This window comes from Maylandia zebra, linkage group LG11, assembly GCF_041146795.1.
Source record: "Maylandia zebra isolate NMK-2024a linkage group LG11, Mzebra_GT3a, whole genome shotgun sequence".
NCBI classification, from domain to species: Eukaryota; Metazoa; Chordata; class Actinopteri; order Cichliformes; family Cichlidae; genus Maylandia; species Maylandia zebra.
Window position 1 is genome coordinate 20,684,863 of NC_135177.1, and position 10,983 is coordinate 20,695,845.

Here is a 10,983-nt window from a genome sequence, read left to right on the forward strand (position 1 = left end):
TTCTGTTTAGGGTTGGCAAATATACTCCACAAAGCTGCAGGGTTCTGCATTGTGTCTTTGTTGAAGCAGTTCAGGTAGTTTACCACTATAGATACTGTAGATAGTTTATTGCCTTGGATACCACAGGTGTTGGCATAGCAACAATAGATTTGGAGTGTCTGTGCTTACTAGGAGCAAACATCGGGGCTGAACTGTTACTTCACTTAAGGATGAGCTACCACATGATTGATACAGTGGAGCAGACTTACAGCTGCAGCTGTACTGTAGTGCATGCTTAATGTGTTGTCCATTATCAGAGAAACAGATGTAATATAAAACAATCAGACTGGGGTTTTTTGCATTTTTTCCAGCGTGAATGAAACAAGCTGAGGGGAGGAAGTGATGGGATTCATTCTGGCATAGCACGGCACATGAAAACAGCGTTGTCACATTTGCAGTTTACGTTGCAAAAGCTTTGAGTTAAAGTAGCACACATAGTACTTTTTAGGGATGAAAAGTGACTAGACTACTGTCTCAAACATTTAGGACTGTAGGTCTATAAATCCATGCTTTTTCTGTTCCCTCGGGGGTCTACTCTCTGGTTTGGAAATAATTTTGGATCACATGCTTCTGAGCATCAATCAGGGTTTGTTGGTTTTGTTATCTTTGACTTCGATTTATCCAATAAGGTTATTAACAAATGCCTTACTGAAAAAAAAAGTCCAACATTCCCCTACTTAACAAGTGTTTAATGTCCTAATACAGAGTTATCACGGTGAACATATTTAACCATCAAGTCAGCTGTGAGTTTAATGTTAGCCCAGTGCCTGTCTAAATATACAATATTGACAAAGCTAATGCAAAGTATGGGCTGTTTAATCAGAGCAAGTGTTTTTCTATGCAAATGAACTGAGCACTCTTTTGACTTAAAAGGCAAACTCACTGCAACAGCATGAACTGAAGAAGAAGAAAAAGCTAACAGGAATTGTAATAACTAAATCAATTAACACAGTGTCCATTACCTGCAGGTCAAATTACTTCCTGATTTCTATTATCTTGGATAGTAGGAAATACATATTTCTTAAGACATGACACAGACTACAACAAATTGCCTTGGTTCGTTAAGATTATTCTTTATTATGAAGTGCCACAAAATGCTTTGTGTTCATTGTGCTTACATTGTCTGAATACTGGCTCAAAAAAACCCAGGAGGTCCTCACTCTGCAACAGAGATCCAACCCTCCTGAGGTAAGGTGTGTCAGATATCACTATACAGCAGTAAAAATGTCTCAATCCAAAGGATTCTTTACAAACCCTCTTGCAATAAATGATTATTTAGGTTTATTACCATTCTTTAACTTGAAAATACAAAAAAGAAGAGAGGTCAAGCTAGTACAAGGTTTTTAATTCTTCTCTACCTGAATTCTAGTTAGTTTCATTGTGCTACTTTCTTTAGGGTGGAGATGACTAAAATGGAAGTGCTTAAAGAGGCCAGACCAGGAGCTTGGCCAGAGACAGACACACAGACAAACAGACTCAAAACGAATCCTTTCTCCTTTAAAAACCACTTAATAGCCACACGTCCACTTTAGCCCTAATACATTTAGACTACAGTGCAAAGTTTCAACCAGAGTTTACAATGATACAATTTGGGATAAGTAAACAGAGAAACTGCAGAGATGATACTTTCACCCTTTTTTGTCCTATTCTTACGTCTACTATCAGTGTCTGAGAAACGTGTGTAGAAAAATAAAGGTGATGCTTTTGTTCTCTTTGCGTAAAGGGAATCGCAATCATGCTTTTAACACTGTTTTTGCAGCTGTTTGCCTTTTTTGTATTTATAACTGTTGTTGGGTATTTTGGCCAAAATCATACGTAAAAAGGCAAAAGTGCTCGGCCATAACAGACTGGAGCGCTATGACTAATCATCTGATACAATTCAAGTAATTGCAGCTCAAATCTAGTTCATACATCAAGAAAGGAGATAAGACCTACAATTTGCTGACTCACACACTGATTCCCTCAGTCACAACAGAAGTGCTTCCTTTAATATTGCCTTTAAAAAAAGTTTCTTTGGAAAATATAATTGTATTGTACTGTGTTATTGTGCGGCAAAGCATTTATCACAAACTGTAGACTTTTTGACTTTATAAAATTGTCAACCATGGCTGCCTTTGATCATTCATCTCTGAGATAAAAATTTGTTTAGCTAATGCATCCACATAACCGTGCTGTCCTTTTGTCCGTGTGCCCTTATAAACTGTGTTCAATACGGGCCAGTCCGGACTTACACTGAGTGTCTGAGGAAGCACTGCAATTACAAAAAGCTTTCTTTGTTAAAGATTCACATCTGAATATTAAACCTGTTCTATTTTTTTAATTGCTCAAGCTTCACTGTACACAAAAGTTTAGTCACCCCAAATGGCTCGTCAGCAGGCACCGCGTGCTCACATGTGAGGACGTGCACCCATGCATCTGTGCACCCGTGTTTATGTTTCTTTGCGAGATTACGATGTCGACGTGCTGCATTTTATGATGAACACACAAACATTTTCCTGTGCAAATCTGTGTGTCCTCAGTCTGTCTCCTGGGAAGCTCCATGAATCTGTAGATAAGGTTTCTGAGCTGCAGAGAACTGGGTTCAGCAACACTGGTATTGACCACCTAGATTAAAGGTTAAATCTTCCATGGGGTCGGGGTTGATTAAAGTTAGCCTGTCCGTAGGTTTCTCGATCTTAGAGTTACCCTTCAGTTGGCCCAGTAGGGGTGAGTGGGGACTACTGCAGAATAATCAGGACTCAGTCTGGTGTATCTACAACAGTTGTAGCTAAGCTGCAATCTGACCATCAAGCTAAAGTGCATGCTGTTCCTGTGGTTTAAGAAAGCACGCTTTATGGGTTGGAAGCGAACCGGAAGAGCAGATGAGTAATTGCATTTCGGCTGAAGTCGACTTTGGTTCAACTTCAACTAAACTTTGTTGTTAACAGATAGCAGCTGCATGTCATATATGCTAGCTGTCAATTAAGGGTGATGGATATCTTATTGCATATTTATCCAATCTGATTGCTATTTTAACCTTAACATAAAGATAAAATTGGTGTTATTAAACTTGGCCGACTGTGACAGGAAATACTGTTTAAACGCATTTAAGTGTCATTTTGCCATCTCATAAACATCAGTAAACCACTGAATTTTGATGTATGGCCAATTATCCAATCTAAGTATCCAATCTAAGAAAAGGCCTGAGCCAAAGTAAGGCCTTGTTTGTTTTTGTTAACAATTAAATCACTAGAGCTATTGCAGAGCAGGGCAGTCAGGGTCATACAGTAGTTATCCTACAATAGGCCTCTCACCCAGCAGGCAGCTGATCCCAGCCTCTCTAGTCTACATCCTACATTAGTTCTACTCACTAAGAGGCAGGCAGTGCATAACAAGAGAGGAAAGACAGGACTTTTCTTTTTGATACTCTAACACTACATTGGCATGTTCCCTGATGTCTGTAATATTAGTATTTTTTCTGTTTATGACTATAGGTGAAGTAAAACATACCTGATTTTTAAACTGCTATACAGTAGTAGGTAATACTTCATAACTTCATCATAAAATACCATGCATTAAGTGATTATTGCTTTTAAAGAGTCCTATGGAGGCTCCAAGAGAAAAAAATAATAATATTGCCCTCGGGTTCTAGCTATAGGATTTTGGCAAAAATCATAAGCTTTTTATGATGTTGGCATAGGTTTTCATAATTTTTTTCTGTTTTCTTTTTTTTTTTTTGCATGCAATAACGTTAATAAGAAAAAAGATATTAACAACATAATAGGAAAAAATAGTACTCAAAAAAGTGACATATGCTTTGGCCTGTAGTGGTAAAAAGAGGTTGGCAAATATCCTACATACATATACAGAAATTAAAGTGCAACAAATAAATGGCAACACTTTTCATTGTTATCAAATCAAGTATAAACACATAAAAAAGAAAAAAAATGTCAAAACAAATAAATCAATAAATAAATAAATAGTATTTTGACCTCAGTAGTGGAGAGAATATGGTCACTTGGTGCAGCAGAGCATTATTATCATTATTATTACTATTATTATTACTATAATTCTTCCAAAAAAGAAACAACATCAGAATGAAAAAACTTTCACTGCATTTGAGTGCAGGGAGGAAACTAGTAGCTATAGGCTTACTATTGTCTTTGTCGTCATCCTCATCGTCATCCCTTTTTCCAAAATATACGGAGTCATACTGTATCTAGAAGCCAGGAGGAAGTCAGTATTAATGTCTCCATCCTCAATGGACAGAGGAAGAGGACGTGAAGAGTTTTGTTTTGTTTTGTTTTTTGAGGAAGTGCATGCGTCGATCAGTTAAATCCTTAAGTGGGCAAATCTCAAGGAGAAAAAATTGTGCTATCTTCATCATATTCATTATCACGAATAGGCTCCAAGGGAGGCGAGGTGGGGGAGGGGGCAGAGGGCCAGTGAGGAGGGGTGAGGAGGGAAAGCAAGGTCACATTCTGACCCAAAAATATATTGTTTGTGTCTGCAGTTAAGTCCGTAAGGGTAATTGTAATTCACGTCTGCAGTTTTGTCTCGTTTGATCTATATGGGGGGGTCATGCATCTAGGGGGCCGAGAGGAGAGAAGGGGCCTTTGAAGCAGGCAGACTCATAGTGCTTGTTCAGATAACTCTTGAGCGCGAAGGTCTTGTTGCAGCGTTTGCACTTGAAGTGTTTGAAGGCCGAGTGGGTCTGCATGTGAGCGCGCAGGTTCGAGCGGTCTGCGAAGGCCTTCCCACAGTGGGCGCACCCAAACGGTTTCTCCCCTGTGTGCGAGCGCATGTGGCCCTGTAAAAGCCAAGGTCGGCTGAACGCCTTTCCGCACACGTCGCACTTGTGCTTGAGGTCATGAGTGAGCAGGTGCATGGCCATGGCGGGCATGGACACGTACACCTTCCCGCAGGTCGGGCATTTCTTTGCCAGCTTGCTGTCCAGCGAGCGATGCGTTTGTTTGTGCCGGCTCAAGTTGGAAGACGTGGCGTAGGTTTTGCCGCACTCGTTACAGGTGTGCCTCTGGATGGTCCTGGGGCTGCTGAGAGCTTTCCTCTTTGAGCGGCCATCCGTGATGAAGAAGGCATCGACTGTGTAACCCTCGCTCACTGCAGCGTCTCCATTGATATAACCATCCGTGAGTTCTGAGCCAGGGCTGTCAGGAGACTCAGAGTCGGGAGCCCCATAGTCACTGTGGATACCATCGTAGAGAGGATCAGGAGAGGGGACCTTGATGCCACTGTCACTCTCACCATCGTACACAACAGGGCTGATGTAGTCACTGATGTAACCAGCTGTTAATGGAAAACAAACAACAGTATTAGCATATTGAAAAGAGAGCTCATCTTAACATGGTATGGAAATTTAATGGTGTACAGGACTTGACCAAAACATTAGTTACTGGTGCCCCTATTGACATAACTTGATAGGTAGTAAAGAAACTGCTATGTTAAGATTAAGGTGGCAAAACATTTTCTCTGATCACAGAGAGATCCATACCAACAGGAAATGTGAAGGGCATTAATTCCTGCACGCGGAGAAAACTGCAGGAAACACATGAATAAGTCCAGATTAGCATTAAACTGCTGTAGCCTGCTAGACAAGCTTATCTTTCAGTACAGATACAGTAATGACAGAGATTCAGTACGCTGACCAGAATTACACAATCTGAATTGGTGGAATTAAATAAGCGCTTACTCACTGATGCAAACTATTATAATATGCCATTTGGGATATACAGCTGGCTTTACACAGCTGTGTGATGTTTTCCCCTGAATCTTCTTCCCACTCGAGTGCATTTATGTTTATAATAAAGACATAGAGAAGGGATAAATATTTCAAACAGCTGGTTCATCCCACCAGTAACTTGTTGCTGACATGTTACTGTAGAAACACAAGAAAGCCTCCACCAAGTGTTATGGGCAACAACGACAAAAAAACAGTGACATGACAGGTGTTACTGTATTATATTTGATGAAAAACCGATTTGAATTTCCTTTTAAATAAAACCACATATGGCACCAAAGTATGTGAAACATAAGGCAACAGTAAGATCTATTCCTCATCTCATTCTAAATGTAGAGATATAGATTTTAAGAGGCTTTTCAAATGTGAGTGAGCACACCACCGTAACACTGCCACATCTGTGTCCAAGTCAGATCCCTGCATTTGTCTTGCAGATATGACAGTCTCTGTAATCAGCTCACAAACAGCAGATCAGCAGCAACAGGAGCTGCACGTAAAAAAATGTGAATAGACATTTTAAAATACTGAGCATTAGTCACTTGCCTGCATAACTGTGGACCTTAGCGGTGTATTGAAAGGGTCTGCAGGGTTAGGGTTTGTTCAGGGATAATTCAGCAATATATTTCCCTTAGCCATCAAAGGCTGCAGTCAAGACACTTCTTCTGTAAATGGTAAATGCACACAAGCTGACCCTGAACTCGAGAGAGCTGATTTAGCGTGTGAAAATGAGCATCAGCACCATGGACAGATCCAGTGCAGTGCGTGTCAGGGGCACGATGACGGCAGGCCTGCAGTACCGGCTTGTGGTGTGGTGTTTCTTTTCTTTGTTTCACAAATCTGTGGAGTTGATGACTTGGAGGACAGGCTTTAATTACAGGAATCCATTGAAAAGCTGTACAGGGACACACAGCACAGTCAGCTTATGCTCCTGTTCCCTGATGATTGATGCATTTTTGGAGAAAAATAACGCTCATTCAAATTTTATGTGGAAAATAATACATATGTACTTCTTTAATGTGTACTAACCAGCATTATATATAAACAAATGGTCATACATTCTTAGATTTAAGCGTAAATCAATTCCTTTGTCAAAATGCACTTGTTGTACACTGTTGTTTATGTTTTTAATATGGATCGACAGGTTGGATAAGTTAATAGCTCCAATTCATCCTTAATTTTCCCTGAAGACAAGCTAATAGTGGCAATATTAGCTGAGCTTATATCAAGCTGCTCCAACAAAAACTATCAATAGAAACACATTAGGTTCATCACATAATAGAGTGTAAAAATGAACTGGAACAATAACCAACCTATAAGATAAGATCCAACTAATCAATGTTTTTGAGAGGCTGTTATTGTGATGAAAGCACGAAATAATGACCACAGGTTTTGGGACACCTGCGTCGTAGATTCCTGTGCTTATTACTTATGTAGTCTCGGTAATGAACAAGCAACAAGCTCCATGTGACGCACATATTCTATCTCGCACGTATGATCACAGCCATGTAACATCCACTACAACGTCCCGTCACATCATTCACTCACAGGACGCAGGGCGGGACATAAATTATTCCAAAGCCGGTTCGTTCAAGCAGAAGGTTGTTCCCAACACTGCGTTCTGCTGTGGGCTGACTCTGCTCCGAGCCATGTAGAAGCTGCATTAAGCTGTTAACATCGCATGTTAGGGATGGAGACAAAAGGTGGCCGGGACAGGCTGAACAGGCGGCTGATGGCGTGTGAGACCTAGCAGGGCTTGTTAACTTCGACGTCATAAATACATCGCTGACAGCTTTCTTGCTTTACGTGCTGAGAATCACAGACAGGTCCGCGCATGGGACGCACATGTTAGCCTGTGGATGACACTGGGACGGGAGTCATGCGGTCTACACGGGCAGAGGCATCGCTCTCTTTCTTTTCTTCCCCCTGTAAAATGTGACGCACATAGTTGCAGGTTGTGCGGAAGTTTTCAGCTTTGGAGGAGCACAAAACAGCCAATCATTTTGAGTCTTTTCAGGATAATTACAAAAGTCACCCTCATATGGCTAAAGAAACGTCTGAAAATGGTATAAGAGAAGAAATGCATCCACATTCAACAGTTACAGCGTCATAGCCACGGTGCAGAAATCTGCCAACACTGCAAAACTGGGACAGGCACACCTGTACAGAGCACGAGGGGGAAGGGCCACGCACAACGTCGAAAGATGAGCCTGAGATGAGACTCGTTTTATATGCAAAGAAGAAAGCAATGTTTCAGGGAAACACTAAAAACCTGAGTGTTTTACAAGACAACGTTAAAACGATGTGTATGCTTCACCTGCAGGCGAAGGTGAAGACTTATGTCAGAAGACCATTATGCAGCTTTTACACACACACACACACACACACACACACACACACACACACACACACACACACACACACACACACACACTTATCAGGAGATAACCACGATGTTTCATCAGATTATTTTCTGCAAACTCAGAGCTACATGGGAGGCAGCTCTTGTGCATCTCAAACATCACCCCGAGCTTGCAGAAGCATAACCGCAAAGGGTTTCGACTAAAACCAAGTGAAAGTGAGCTCGATATGAATAACCACTGTCCCGTTTCTGTCTCCTTTATTAAGCTTACTTACACTGCGAAGGGAGAGAAAGACCCCGCTGGGTGTAAGCCAGAATCGATGAAACATGCGACGCGCTTGATTTAGTTGATTTCACAAGTGACCTTTTCGCTTCGGCGGCAGCTCAACTCCTAGAGTTGAGCCCAAACGCTTCGACCGAGGATAATGTAACTTATGTACCCCGGTAAATAAAGTCTTAGACTGTGCGGTGTGGTAACATCCAGTTATCAGAGTGCATAGTTTTATGAGATTGACAGGTCTTCTGTGTTTTACTGTCCGAGCTCTTTTGCAGAAGTGAAGCAGCATGCAATTCTTTCACAGTCTGTGCTATTGATAACGCTTTGCTCCACTTTGATATTTTTCAATGCGCTGATTAGTGGAGGGCTTTGAAGCTTTTATTACCCGTGAGAAAAGTAACAAGCGTGTGGTAACTCTATGCTGTCTGATGTTTTGTAATTATCTGCCTTGATTACACCCACATCACCCCACAGGTAGCCAGCCACTCTGCAATAAGTTTCAGAGGTTATTGATGTTAGATGATGCTATACGCAAGATAAAAGGTGAAGAAAAAACGAAATGCGGTGCTGATACACTCTGAGTTCACGCTTACATTTTATAGTTATTGGTTGGCAGGAATGTGCACCGGTGTATCAAGCCCCAGGGTCAATTTTTAACGACCAATCACAGGAGGGAATCCCTTTAAGGCACAACAGGTAAATCCTGTTGAAGTCTCAGTCTTATTTCGGAAACATGTTCCCACCTTCGCCAACCTCCTCCTCTGTGAAATCGATTTTCTTCCGAGACACCTGTTAGTGCGCGCTGTGTAGGCTGCATGACCTACCTTTGTCATGTAGCCGCAGGCTGAGGTCTGTCCTGTGCCGGTAGGCGTTCTCCAGATCCGCCCCGGTGGAGAAATCATCCAGTTTCACCTTTTTTACCAGGAAAGACCTTGGCATGGTGGTGAGACACCGACAAGCTGCGCACACACACGCACTCACAAACACAACGACCCACACTCGCAAACACAGCCGATCGCCGACAGGCAGGCCAGCGTGGTGATTCGCCCGTGACACACCAATCAGACCGGCGGGCCGGGGGAAGATTGTCTTCAGATTGGGGAGAAAGCGCGAGCCTTGAATTGATCCGGTGAAAGAGTTGACGATCAACAAGCGCTTGTGTGTTCTTCCTCTTCTGCTCCGGTCTCTCTCGCTGTCGTCTGTCCGCCCCGTTTAGTCCTCGCGCACAGGAGGAAAGAAATGCAACTTCAGCACCGGACAGCTCCCTCCGAGGCGCGGGGAGGGGGTACGGGGGAGGCGAAGGGGTTGCCTCGTGCTCTTTTGAGCTCGCGGGAAGGCTGCAGACCAGGGGACAGAGGGCTCGCGAGCAGTCAGGGGAGATAAATAAATAAATAAACGAAACAGGCGATGGAAGACACCCCGCAACGCGCTCGGGCCTCTTTAAAGAAGAGGAAGAGGAGATGGAGCAGGGAGAGGAGGAGGAGGAGGAGGAGGAGGGAGGGAGGGATGCGAAGAAAACAAGAGGGAAAATTGAAGGATAATTTTTGGAAGCTTTTCAGTAAGAGAAAAAAAACGGTCGGACACCTCGTCCTCCCCTCTTTGCCAGAGAAATTAGTCCTTTATTCCACCTGATGACGACCACTCAGGCCGGTAAGAAAAAAAAAGAAATCACAGTAAGACTCCCTGCGGACGGATGCATCAACAGCATCCCTTCTTTCTCTCCTCTCTGTATCCCTCTCTCTCTCTCTCTCTCTCTCTCTCTCTCTCTCTCTCTTCCCCTCGTCTCTCTCTTTGCAGCTTCCGCGAGGTGTTCCCGTGAGTGTGCCGTCTCGCGATCAGCTGTTGGCATTTATACGGCGCAGTGAGAGAGAGAGAGAGAGAGAGAGAGAGATGGGGGGGATGGATAGACGCACGAGTAGAAGGAGTGCTTAATTTAATCCATCCCACATCCCCGGGGAGCGACGACTGGCCCGGATGATTTATTGAAGCTGTTATCACCCCCCCTTCTTTCTCTGTCTTTCATTCTCCTTTCTCCCCTTCTCTTCATTTGTGTGTGTGTGTGTGTGTGTGTGTGTGTGTGTGTGTGTGTGTGTGTGTGTGTGTGTGTGTGTGTGTGTGTGTGTGTTTGAAAGAGAGAGAGAGAGAGAGAGAGAGACGCCATGTTTTGAGGAGATAAGACTGAAAATTATTGTTATGGTTTTTTAAGCTCATCGATTTGATTGCGCTATCGCAGCGTGTAACACGAATTTTAAATATTGTCCCATTGTGCACGATTCTTAGCAGTCCATGTACTTTCGTTTTTTTGGGTCTCCCCCTACATTTGAGCATATTGTATCTTTTCTTTCTCTCTCTCTCTTTCCTTTCCCATCACATGGATTTTACGGCGGAATATTAACTAGCATGCTGAGAGCCTACTAATTATCATTAATGTCGCCCCGAAGGCAAATAGTTGCAGACCAAATGGAGTGTTTTACAGTGGCTGAAGGTAGAGTACTGTAAGCTCCAGGGTCACACCGAGTTCACTGAAAACTTTTCCTGCAAGATGTTGATATTGTGTAATAACAACAGCGA

General features: G+C 42.8%; 1 protein-coding gene across 1 annotated transcript; it reads right to left on the reverse strand.

Moving 5' to 3' along the window:
* Positions 1-1,087: 1,087 nt before the first annotated feature.
* LOC101487212 (transcriptional repressor scratch 1) lies at positions 1,088-10,225 on the reverse strand. Its single transcript, XM_004541401.3, has 2 exons — positions 9,237-10,225; positions 1,088-5,325 (listed from the first exon to the last, which is right to left on the reverse strand). Exons 1-2 carry the CDS (start codon positions 9,349-9,351, stop codon positions 4,598-4,600), a joined length of 843 nt encoding a protein of 280 aa, XP_004541458.1. The 5' UTR covers positions 9,352-10,225; the 3' UTR covers positions 1,088-4,597.
* Positions 10,226-10,983: the final 758 nt, after the last annotated feature.

Excerpts from the sequence above, each read along its gene's own strand:
- LOC101487212 (XM_004541401.3), bottom strand. The coding sequence starts at position 9,351 with ATGCCAAGGTCTTTCCTGGTAAAAAAGGTGAAACTGGATGATTTCTCC. Across the intron at positions 5,326-9,236 it reads CCTGCGGCTACATGACAAAG|CTGGTTACATCAGTGACTAC; the intron begins GTAGGTCATGCA and ends TTCCATTAACAG.